The sequence below is a fragment of the Clarias gariepinus genome, chromosome 10 (genome assembly GCF_024256425.1).
Source record: "Clarias gariepinus isolate MV-2021 ecotype Netherlands chromosome 10, CGAR_prim_01v2, whole genome shotgun sequence".
Classification (NCBI taxonomy): Eukaryota; Metazoa; Chordata; class Actinopteri; order Siluriformes; family Clariidae; genus Clarias; species Clarias gariepinus.
Genome location: NC_071109.1, coordinates 20,209,894 through 20,223,163, shown reverse-complemented (window position 1 = coordinate 20,223,163; position 13,270 = coordinate 20,209,894). Strand labels below are relative to the sequence as shown.

At 38.5% G+C, this 13,270-nt stretch overlaps 1 protein-coding gene across 23 annotated transcripts in view; it reads right to left on the bottom strand.

The window, feature by feature from the left end:
- Positions 1-13,270, bottom strand: part of sorbs2b (sorbin and SH3 domain containing 2b) — a 50,842-nt gene continuing 37,572 nt past the window's right edge. For 19 of the 23 annotated variants that reach the window (XM_053505607.1, XM_053505603.1, XM_053505618.1 and 16 more), the window contains 8 exons: positions 13,063-13,109; positions 12,808-12,922; positions 12,575-12,703; positions 11,903-12,088; positions 7,161-7,994; positions 6,814-6,999; positions 5,116-5,229; positions 4,086-4,469 (listed from right to left, as the gene is read on the bottom strand). In XM_053505607.1, coding sequence (XP_053361582.1) covers positions 4,239-4,469; positions 5,116-5,229; positions 6,814-6,999; positions 7,161-7,994; positions 11,903-12,088; positions 12,575-12,703; positions 12,808-12,922; positions 13,063-13,109 — 1,842 coding nt within the window. In that variant the 3' untranslated portion in view covers positions 4,086-4,238. The other 4 variants (XM_053505609.1, XM_053505617.1, XM_053505627.1 and 1 more) reach the window with 4 other exon arrangements.

Here is a 13,270-nt window from a genome sequence, read left to right as displayed (position 1 = left end):
TTATATTAGCGACTATTTATTAAATGTACAGTTCCACAGAGAGAAACAAGGAAACAATGTATAAAAACAAACATTGGCCTTGATTTTAGCAGATTGCTATTAGTGATGATGTCCTGGTAGAAGACTGCATATACTGCACACAGATGGGAAGACACTGTGAACTACAGTATTACAGTATATACATATGCACATATATACTACAGGCCAAACATGTGGAAACAAGCTGTAATTTTTTTTCCTTCATGTATGAATTCTTTACCAATGTAATGACATTCATTATCGATCACTAAGGTCTACTACAGTATACATGTTAATTGCATCCCTCAGCAGTCTAACAGCTCAGTGAGAAAAACAACTTCATAATCATTTATAAAGGACCTACAAAGGCTTGGAATGTTATACCAGCAACATGTATGATAAAACTAATTCAAGTCTAACTCATTAAAGCAAAAGCAGCATATTTTACTGAATTATGGTCATATATATTGTCCAAATCTCGTAGTATTTTACATTGCTGGTGCTGCTTTCAAACATTTGGCCTGTAGTGTACATATTTGACATCTCAACACTGTAAAGTGGTACTATCTGATTACACCACTGATTTATTTCATTTACTCAGCATCAGATAATCACAGTATGCAAAATACTGCACCTTTATTTATATACAAAATTTAACATGATAGTCCAAATAGCAATAAACCATATTGATTCGATTAATCTATTTTGATTTGTATCTTTGTGCCACACTGTCTAAATTTAGTTTCATAACAACCGCGTGACATACAATTTCTGCACATTTCCACTTTCTACACAGTTAACACCTGGACACGTCATTACCTGGACAGATAAGAGTTTTGTCTTACATTCCACACTGAATTGCATAAAGGACATTTATTCACCGGCGACAGTATTATAGCAACTTGACCGTCTACTGGAAGACTAGGGATCTAGTTTACAGTAAATAAGTACTGTACACAGTTCTTATGTAACTAAGACATTAACACAAAGTACTGCAGTGTTTACTGGGTAACTTTAATACTAGTCAAGGTCAGTGATAATGAAGCTTATTGCTCCTTTTAGTGGTAAGTGTCGTCCTCTTCAGAGTAAAACAGTGTCATTGTTATGGCAAAAATAACTGAACACATTTTGGGACTTTTACATAGAAAATAATGAGTCTTGCCCCAATGCTTTATGAGTAAATGTAAAACTGTACGATGGTAAACCAAACTGTAAGAGAATACAGATAAGTCTGCAAAAAAAATTTTTTATGTCTCATATCAAATTAAAACTCCCATTATTGCAGATAAATTTAGATTATTTCTGTGCTTGTGCCAAACCATAAGGTTGGGGCAGAGGGCTCCCTGGTAGCATAACAGAAAAGCATTTGCTTATCCCTGGGAGATCAAGCGTTCAAATCCTTATGATGGCACTTTCATCCATGGCTGAGAATCAAGAAAAAAGAACTGGCTGTGCTCTCATGGTGTGTGAGATGGCAGATCCCCTGTCAATCAGCACAATACTAGGCAATCGTGGGCATCTGTAAGCTTGTGTATGCATAACAGGGCAGAGAGCGCTTTCTGGAAAGGGTGTAAAGCTGGGTGGGGCAGTTTCAAAAAGATGTGAAGGCTAAACCTGTTTCTGAGGAAGCAGCTTTTTGCCGCACCCTGCTCCGTTAGTAACTGTCATGTGATAGCTGTCATGTGATAGCTGTCATGTGCTCGTAGGTGGGAATTGGAGAAAAGGGGGTGGGGGGAGATAATTGAGAATTTTGGGAAGGAAATTATTTCCAAAAATTTATTTTAAAGCCTGAACAAAACACATTCTGAAGATTAAAATTTAACAAAATATATAATTTATAAGTTTGAAAGAGAATAACACTTCTGTCTAATGCATTAAAATAATAGATTTCCTTTAAAAAATACACTTCACTCAGATTCATACATATTAAAATGGCCCTATCACATAAAAGGTATATCATGTTAAATTATAAATAAGAGATTACAGTGTGCAAGATCATATGGCATTCAATAGTCATATTAGGCAGTAGGCAATGTTGTGGTTTAAAATGATACCATAAACAACAGAGTGTATGCAGAGCACACAGTTAGTCTCCAAAATCAATCTTAATGACTTGTGTATTGTATAAAACATGACTTTTTCTGACCTAAAAATACCATAGGCATTTAGAAAAATCCTTTAGATATTCATAGGAATATCTGGAGGGGCAGAAACCATTTAAAATTAGAAGGTGTTTATTCTGAATTGCATTATATGTGCATATGCTAAAAGTAGTAATAAATCTTACTTCAGCATGACACTGCATGCAATACTGGTCAATCTAGATGGTGATTAGATGCAGACTGCAGGGTCAGATTAGCAGGGGCATGTCCTTGTCTTCAAAACAACAGAACATTCCAAATCTATTTTCTAAACCTTCCAATGTGCCCCAAAACAAGAAAAAATATATATGCCTCTCAATAAATAAATAAAGATAAATAGGGCACTTTTTTAGGTTCTTCCTTTGAAATCCATCAGCTTTAGTAAAAGGCAGACATGCCAAATCTCTTTTGTGAAAAATAATGTTAGAAATATAGACCTTCAACGCAGCTATTATTTGAAGTCTTTGATGCAATTCCAAGTTTATATCTGATTGCTTGAGAATCTAGGGGTTCCAGTCCTTCAGCTAACGTATAGCACGTATCAATCCACTCCAAGACTAATGAGACTAGTTTCCACCCACTTTTCTCATGCAGTATTGGGCTGATGGTAATATAATTAATCTGACAAATAGGTAACATTCATAATATACTCTTTGATGCTTCATATCAGCAGAAGTTTGCAGAAGAACACAGAGAGAAGCTCAGCTTAGATCCTTTTCACATAATTTCCAGGGAAGGTTCCGAAAAACTTGCTCTTCCTGGACGTTCCTGAAAATGTTACAAAATAATAAGTGAGTAAGGAAATAACCGATAACAGATTCAGATCTTATTTACAGTACATTGTTATTCTATACATGGATACCTATAATCAATTTTCTTCTAAAAGCAGCATTTCATGCAAGTAAATATACATGGAGCATTCAAGTCAAACGGCGACTTTTAATTGCAGAACAACACTCTGATCTCTATATAAACCACTGCTCCATTATTACACTTATCAGAGCGTTTCACTAGTGCTTGGATACCATCAAGGTAGAACGTTTTTTTAGTACCCCAGAACCATGATCCGACTACATCCTTTATGTGTGAAATGCTGGCCTTACAGGAACCCCTATAATGGACCAAACATGTGGAATTGGCTAAGAGTGAGGTCAGAACTGTATGAGGGTTATGGCAATAACTTCAGCCAAGTTTCTGTAGACAGATGCATCTCTTTCCCAAGTTCACAAGTTATCCATCGATTTTCAAGGGTCAGATGTTCTGCTGGCTACATGTTCACAAGAAAGATTGCAGTGGGCTCCGAGCCACCTTGGCGGGATAGTCATTCACATTTGTAAGGCTTTCTTTAAAATGTCTGCACCATTTAGATACTTAACTGCACCAGAGTCTCATCACGGAACTACGCTTAAGGTCTTCTGTAAATGTCAATTAGTTTTACGCCTTCATTCACAAGAAACTTCATCACAAGTCCTGGTTTGTCTTGAATGCCCATTGTAACTTGAACAACAGTGCCATCTTGTGGTGATTTGTAAACTGTACAACCTGTAAGTGAAACTTACCCACAAACCAGCCATCATCGCATTTCTCCATCACATCAACAATGTCTCCTTCTTTCAGTTCCAGCTCATCCTCGTTTCGTGGCATGTAATTATACAGGGCCTGAAACCTGGTGGATTATACAGTATATTCAAAAAGGTATATTTAGTGTGGAATAGGAGAAAGTTATTTTTCACACTGTTAAAGCAATACAATATGATCCATCTTTTGGCCAATGAAATATGACAACAAATAAACAACAACAACAAAAATAAACATGTAGATTTGGGGATCATGGGGATTACTCGGTATTAAGTAGAAATTTTAAATCAACTCACGGTTCTCCACCACCTTCCAGAGAATCCTGTGTTGGACGCTGAGGAAAGGAAAAGACCTAATATAAACAGGTTGCACACTTTACTGAATTATATGCGCAGCTGATAAAAAGGTATCCACTGGAGCTCATAGTAAGTCATATAGTAATGCCTGCCTGGATTAAATGTGTATATGACTACACAGAATGAAACAATGATTTCATCATGTTTAAAATAAAGTGAAATGACAGAAGAACAGCAGCACTAAACGTTCATATACACATAAAATCCAGGTCCACCAGGGACTAAGGATTGTTTCTAAGCATTGCACCAGACTGTGCTCAACCCTCTGCACAGTCGTGTTTGAGATGCCAAAAATGCAGACCGTACTCCCCTTGTCTGGCTGGACTTTGGGGGAATGAGCCACTTGTCTAGCTCTGGGGAGAACACCTTGCTTAAGCTGTGTACACAGGAAAAATCATTGGACATTCCTACAAGCACTCCCAGGTAGGCTAAGCACTTGTTCTCATTCTTCATCTCACTACACAACAGAAAAGGCCCTTATGCACATTTCAGCTGTTCAGCTAAAGGCTATTTGTAATGTGCAGACACATCCAGGTCACACACTAGCAGACTGCAGCAGCTAGCAACTTCAGACCAAACAGCCACCCCGATGCTTGTGCAACAAAATCTACATGCACACAAACACAACATGCACAATAAACACATACTGTACTATTGCTGTCATATGATGAACATGATATAAAAAGGGAAAGTGTACAGATAAGCACAGTGTATAAGTAATATTCATATTAGTTTATTGATAGACTCTTGAAATCATAGTTAAAAAAAATAGCACATTCTAGTTAATTCTGGTGTTTTCTAGAATAGTGTTTAATTTATCATGCATGAAGGCAAAATGTAGTGTCAGTACCAATAGTTACTTTGATGCGCAGAAACAATGCAACTCAATTCATTAGTTTTCGATAACAAACAGGTTATAAGACATGTACAGTGTATTTATAAGGTCTGACATGACAGACACTAGCGTACAGTAAGTTTAGACATGACCGATCCATTTCCACAAAGTGCACAGGTTTTCGTACCCTATGAAACGATGAATAGTGTTGCCCTCTAACAGGCGATCCACAGGACCTCCTAGACATCACAGGGCTACGAGGGGGCTTACCAACAATCACAACATCATGCCTCAACACAGGCTGTAAGAACCAGAGCCAGAAGAGTCTTCCATCAGGGTTTATACACATACACACACACACACACACACACACACCACCCGCACAAAAATAAACAGAGAGAGACATATGCGGTACATACTGTATTGCAGGGGCAGTGGTTTGGTTGTCTAGAAAACGTTATGTTCAAATGAACCAAGCACTCAAATTCAAATTACAGACTAAATTTTATAATTGTTGTAATTTTGCATGCGGAATATTCAGTTTTGTACATATACTGAGAAGTTAGTACTGATACTGGTCGCATAGATAGACTTAAGAAATAACTGAGAAATAAGACCTAGTAGTTCTTAAGGATATATGCAAAAATATATACAATATATTGTATATGCAAAAATGTTTCTGATTCCGAAACTCTGAGCACATTTTTTATGTGCAGTATCGACTTGAGTGGAAAGCAGCGTAAAGTCCTGTGTCATTTGTGTCTGACATAGCTAGGACTATTGAAGCAACAGTATATAAGTAATATACCAGACTCCTACTATAGGTTTATTTTTCCTTTTAAATGGCCTTTTGTCTATGCCCCATACATCAGTTATTCAAATGGTGATATAAACTATAACATGTTTAACTAGTGTATATACATAACTCAGATCCCAGGTGTTCTAATAACTGTTAATTACACTAACTGCAGATTGCCAGCATGGGTGAAAAGAGGTTAATACAGTCTACAGTTCTGGACACAGGAAAGAGCAGCTTCATTCCAAACCAGTCACTGAAGCAATTTATGGAAGAAAGCACTGAATATCATCTTACATCTTAAACACTTTGTCTCCTTAGTCACTTCTTTTACGTCATTCTGAATTGCATTTGAACCAACCTTGTTCTGTTTATGACTAATGCGAACTATACAGCTAACTAGCTTCTAACACAAGGCTAAATCCTAAATACCTCTCTATTTGGTGTGTGGAAGAAGGGATTGTACATCCTACATTCAACCCTGAAAACAAGGAATCACAGACATTTTGATTTCCCTTACAATTCCCTTTTTAACAATTGACATTGCTGCAAAGCACTCCCTCTTATGTGATATTGCTTAATTATAGTGTATTTGATATTATTTCAGTGGCTAATGCAACTTTGCATTTAATTATTTCTTTAACCTTCAAAAGCGAGTGCTTTTGTTTGAAGGCAAATATTTTTAAACACCATTTAAAACTCCTGTCTCAGACACCTCTACACACACACCATGGGCCACACAGACAACAGAATAACCAATCCATCTCATCATCCTCTGTCCACTATAACTAATTAATTTTCTTCACAATGGACTCTGTTTTAAGGAGCATTTCTTCAAAGCTAATTTAAAGGACACACATTTAGGCTGAACAAAAAGGGAAACAGATATCAAATGAAAACTATGAATTTGCAATGACTATTATGGAATTGTTTTGGTAGTACAGAAACACCATGCAGTAGCTGTAGCCGGGAACAATACATTTTCTTCTAATATACTGTATGTTAGCGGGTACACCACTTTAATCAGGGCTTGTTAGTGTCTGAGTTACAGTTGTTGAGGAAAGTAACTGTTAAGCATCTCTTCTTTACCTTGACCTTGGAGCGGAGCTGTTTGGAGGAAGGAGGAGGGGAGTGAGATACACCAGGGAGTGGTGGTGGGGTGGAGCGTGGGGTGGGGGAGGGGAAATTGGGAGATGCAGGGGGTGTGGAACTCAATGGCTTTGAAGAAATAGGTGATGATGGACACATAGGGGGAGGACTCTGTGAGACTTCAGCCTGCCAACAGGAAGATATGATGGACTTAAATTCAAAGGAATTTAGAGATGTGAAACAGCAGCATCTAGCAACAACTAAGAAGTATGGGTTAGTCACAAAAACGTTCTGCTCTTATTAGTATAAACACACTAGCTAAATCACACAAATAAACCGAACACTACCTCATGTTCTGACATCTCACTATAAACAGGGTGAACTGGAGAGAAGGTATTTGAGGACTGTGAATCTGAATAAGCTCTGCTTTCTTCATGTGGATCCTCCTCTATGAACAGTTTAGGCAGATCCTCTGAAGCAGGCACCTCAAGCCTATGACACTTTGCTCCCTCCACAACAGGGCGCTTTGCCTGGCTGGCCTGGATGATGGACACAAGCTCTTCACACACATCCTCTTCAATATCTCTGGAGGATAAGGGGAACTTTGAGGATGAGGATTGTTCATCAGGCTCATGCACAACCAGTTCAATTGGACAGCAAGATTTGGGAGATTCCAACTTATCAAGAGCACAGCTTTCTGAAAATGGTTTCTCTTTCTCAAGCAGACCAGTCTTGGAACTTGTGTTTACTTCTATCATGCTGCCACACTTGGGGCTTGAGTCAAAAGTGGGGGAGATAGGGGATGGGGTAAACGAAGCTGACGTGAAGTACGCCTGAGGTGATGGACTGGGCTCAGGTGACATGTGCGATTTCGGAGAGCTAATTGGAAGAAAGTGACCCTCTTTGAATGATGGGGTTAAGGAGCAGGGCATGAGGGAAGGTAAGGGGCCTAGTGCAGGGGCAGCAGGGGAGTCCAGCCTTTCATAATCTAGCTGACAATTAGAGGGAAAAGGGGGAGGTGTAGGAGCAGGAGTGCCTGAGGGAGACAGACCGAGGGTGAGAGCAAGCCACTCGCCAGTTACTGCCTGCAGATGAGCTGCTCTCTGTGAGCTGAGGGAGGGTGAGGTGTGCTGACGGGGAGTAGATGAGGGAGAGCTGGTCATGACCCGTGCGGATGATGGCTTAGAAAAAACAGAGAGAAAATAAGGAAAGCATAGACAGAAAAAGGAGCAGAAATGAGAAGGCAGAGGACTGATAAATGAAACATGAAAAAGCATACCCTTTATTTTTCTAAAAACAACATGAATTCAGAGGTGGCCCTCAACAGACTGGCCCTCTTGGCCATATCATGATTACACTGCAGTATGTATACATTACAGCATCATCAATAAAACGTGGCGCCCTTCAGCATTAATAGACAAAAGTGCTATGGTTTCTAGCTACCTGTGAGAAAGCTAGCTGGCTAATATGCTGTCTGCTATTTAAACAAGGAAAACGTAACCAACAACAACAACAAAAAATAAATAAATTACGGCTTTGTAAACTCTAAACTGCTAATACCTAATACAGTGGAACCTTGGATTACGAGCATAATTCGTTCTGGAAGTGGGCTCGTATTCCAAAACACTCGTAAACCAAATGTCATTTTCCCATAAGAAATAAAAATAAATACATAAAAATAATTAACAAAATATTAAGTAAAAACAAAACAATTTAACCTGCACTTCACCTTAAAAAAATATATAATCCTGACAAATAAGTGTTTACGTTTATGCGCGCAGGCGCTGTGTGTGTGTGTGTGTGTGTGTGTGTGTGTGGATCTAAAGTAAGCTCCCCTCTCCCCCTTCTTGTCTTACAGATAACCTTCCTCTACTCTTTTCACACACACACGCACACACAAAGAAAATGCAGATTTTTCTCTTTAACACTCGATTGAGCGACACACTAACGAAATCACTGCTGTAAAGTAAAACAAATTAACCAGAACTTTACCTTTAAAAAGAATCGCGACAGAGCAGTGTTACTTTTTAAAGCAGAGAGAAAGAGTGTGTGTGTCTGTAAAGGCAAAAGTAGGAGGGGTCTGTGTCACACACAGGCGCACACAGACACACACAGCAGGCAAAGAGCAGGCTAAGCCTTGAGCAGAGAGAGAAAATGGATTTTTAACTCTCTAATGAGACTTGCTTTTGCTTTACACGTGCGCTGTACACACACATACTGTATGCACACGTGGTCACAGTGTAATAGTAAACAGTACACGCGTGCACGGATGTTGATTATACCAGTTAGAGACGCGCACTAAGACCCAGCGGGGAAAATGGTTACCCACAATTCCGCAGCACAAAAGAGAGAAAAAACATTAGATCCTGCATCAAAACAGGAAGTGCGTGCGTGATACATGATACTCGGTACTCGTAAACCAAGACTTGTTCGTTTTTCAAGTCAAAATTTATTAAAAACCTTTGCTCGTCTTGCGGAACACTCGCAAACCGCGTTACTCGCAATCCGAGGTTTTACTGTACCAGTCTAGTTAATAATCGGTTGCTACAAAATAAAAAAATAAATTGTGCTGTGTAGAATATGACCACCAGGCATCCTCTTCGCATTCTGTATTAAAGCATGAATAAAAACTCCCGTAACAGATTATATAAAATGTCTGCACCTCTGCATGGTCCACACAAGGCCCGTAATACTGTCTGATGATCTGATGTTGTCCAGCCACCACCTAATTACCAGACACCTGTGTGATCCTTTTAAATAACTCAGTTCATTTGGTTTGATCTCATTCTAGCATCATGTCTGTGACCAGGCCATTTGTTATCTACCTGTATTGATAGTGCTTGACTTATGCTTACTGAATGTCTAGTTTATGCCTGTTTGCTGATCACATGTCCTTAATATTGGTTAGCTCTTAGTGTGTCTGCTACATGGCTTACTTAAAACCAGAAAATCTGCACTTGTTAGCCGTCTGTCTGCTTTAATAGTTATGGTCTTGTGGTGGCGCATTTCCAGGACACTGATTAATGGATTGCAGCCATGTTGCTATGTACAATTTGTATGAACCTCCTAAAATATCTTATATTGATAAAAAGACATGGAGACAATAATCTATTAATAGAAAGGAATGATTAGTGGACAAACATTGAGATACTATTTAGACGTTCAATTATTTTTGACATGGCAATAACACTGATATGGTAATGTGTTTGGCAATGGTATAGATATATATATAAATTGCCACCAGAGCTAAGATGCTGTATACTTTCAATATGGACACTCAATTTATGAAGACTCTTTAGAAACAGCTGACCAAAGGACAAAGCAATCCAATCGTCAATGACATGCCGATGTAACACTTGGATATTGCAGCTCTCCAGAGGGGGGTTCAAGTCAAAGGGGTGTTTGACTTGTTGACATGTACAGAAGACTTTATGCACGGGGCAGTGATGAGACTTACAGTAAAACATTTCATTGTTTCCCACAGATCTAAAATATACTTGCGGTGGTAACCAGCAGAACTTGCCGGCATTACCTGGCAGCACATAATTGTTCAATGTAAATATTTTAAAGTAGTCAATGTGCAGCTTGTGCAACAGTATAGATTTACTGTCCTCTGAAAATAACTCAACATAGCTAGTAACAAAAGTGAGTACACCCTAAGTGATAATAGTTGTACATCTTTAACCATGCAAAGTCACATGACCTATTCATCATGTTCATGTGTTTGTCAGTGGCCGAGTACGTCTCTAGTTCTGGACTCTATTGAGCACCTGTGGGGTATCCTCAAGCGGAAGGTGGTGATGCGCCATGTGTCTACCATCCAACAGCTTTGTAAAATCATTCCATGGAGTGAAAGAGGATCCAAGCAACACCACGTTCACCACTCTTGTGAATTCCATACCCAGGAGGATTAAGGCCATGCTCACACTAAATATTGACACTTTGGACACAGTTTTGACAGGTTCACTTAGGGTGTACTTATTTTCATTGTGAGTTATTTAGACAATAAAGTCTGCATGTTGAGTTATTGTTAGAGGACAGTAAATCTGTACTGCTATACAAGCTATATATAGGTCAAGATTGTGCAATACAGAGTAACATCCTTTTTAGCACAACCTAGTGTACTGAATTTATTTCATTCTAACCAATCATACAAACATGATTTGGCAAAAAATATAAATACTGGGTCCCACACATGTTTTTAAGGCTGTGAGTTTTTTGTAAGGAATTCTACATTTTGTCATGAACACTGCAGTCATTCTCATGAAAATTCAGTGAATAAGACACTTAATCCTTGAAAACTGACAGATACTTGTCGCCAACTTGCAGGAGGGATGCATATGTGGGAACTGTACACACAATCATTTACAAAGAATACTTGAAATCCGAGTGGGATTTAGTGCCACATCTGCCGGACAGTCCTGGCTTCTCTCCAAGTACTTTCCACATTTGGAAATTCCCTATTAAAGGTATTCCTGGGGGGGCAGCATTTCATATGTTATATAGGCAATCCGATCATGGCTTCAGTATACTGAGAAAACATTCTCCTTGCAGGCTATCTAAGCACTAGTAAAACACTGGGGTAAATACAGCAGGGCACTATAGAGAAATAAAGGTAGTGTTTAATCTCATATCTGTGTTTTGTTATTTCATTCAAAAGTTCTCGGTTTGACTTGAACATCCCTTTTAATTAGACATCGATAATGATTGTGCAGCAAGAGCTAAAGGGCCAAGTGGGCAGAGGGTCAAGCATCTACTGTTTGCGTTTCAGATAGCATTACAATTCAAGTGCACTTAATGACAGTTAACACAGAGATAATTTACAGGGCTGCTGTGATTTAGTAATTGGCACTCAGCCACACAAGGTCCCATAATCCAGGGTATAAGTACCCTACTGAATCAACTGTGTGACATGTTATTTTTGTCATAATATTTAACTCAACTGAGCTGTTTCTAACACCAGGGTTGAAAGTTAATATGAGCCTATATTATTTATTTTCCTTATGCAAATGTTCCCACACCTTGAATAATATATTGTAGCTACAGTAGCAGGGGATAGCCTGTATGCAGTGTCCACTCATATACTTACTCTGCTGTGCATTCGGTCACTGGAAGAACTGGGCGCGCCTCCTGATGGCTGGCTAGGACCTTTGACAGAAGATTTCTTGACAATATCCACGTAGGACACTGGAAAGATGCCCTGTTTGTTTGTTCCAGGGAGCTTTCCTGCAAACCAGTTCTGGTCCACTTGCCGCAGCACTATTACACGATCACCCTGGAATAGAATAAATCAATGTACACTTAAGATGGCATTCAAAATTAGAGACAATACAATTATTGACTATTTTAAAGAATTACAAATAAAAAGGAAAACTAAAAGAGAAAAATTTACAAATAGCCTTAAACATCAGGGAAAAGCATTAGAAATGCAAGCACCTGTGTTTCAGGGTAAGATTTTACCCTATTAAGTATATACAGTACATACACATACAGTAGAACCTTCGATTGCAAGTAACTAAAAATATATATTTTGAATGATCACTGACCTGTGCTGTGTTGCCTGCACAGATCTGGGCTACTTGGATTTTAAAGGGGTTTTAATTGAGACCACTGGATTTTTTTTCAGGCGTAAAAATCCACAGAATTAATCTCCTCACAAAAACTACCAGGTTTTACATCTAAAACTCATCAAAATTCATGATGTCTTCAATATTTACTATCTGCAAACAGCACCACTATATTATACAACATTAAGTCTTGCCTTTCTTAAAGAAAGCTCCACATTAGTGTCAGCGTTGAAGTTGTAACGAGCCACAGCTTCCACAGTCTCTGTACTATGGGCTGGAGGAGGAGGCCTGGCAGGCTGGTGTCTATCTGTTGGAGAGATTTTCTGGTGCCAGCAAAATGAGCATAAATATTTTAATCATTTAATCGGCATATTAAAATCATAATAGGTATTGACATGGGTTTAAGTTATGCATGAATATCACAAACCTCCACATAAGAGATAGGAAAGATGCCCACTTTCCCACGGTGTTCTCCTTCAAACCAGTTATTATCTATCTTCCGTGTGATGTACACAGTCTCCCCTTTATTAAATGAAAGCTCTCTGCATAGGTAGTTTCAGATAAAATGTTCTTATATAATTGAGGATTATTATGGCATGCACAATGTTTCTAAAATCTATTGCTTAAACAATAAGTAACCCTTAAAAAGTAATTAATACAACGAATTTTGAAAATTTCTTACTTTGCTGTCACTGCCTTGAAATCATATATTGCTTTGGCTGGCAGTTTCTGTGAAATAAGAAAAACACAGGAATTAGATTTTCTATTATGATGACATGCATGCACAATTACTGCAATTTCATAACTAATAATTTAACCCCTTAATACTGAAAACCTAAATAGTGAAAACTGCCCTAACCATGTATACAGTATATTAGGTTAACTGCAGT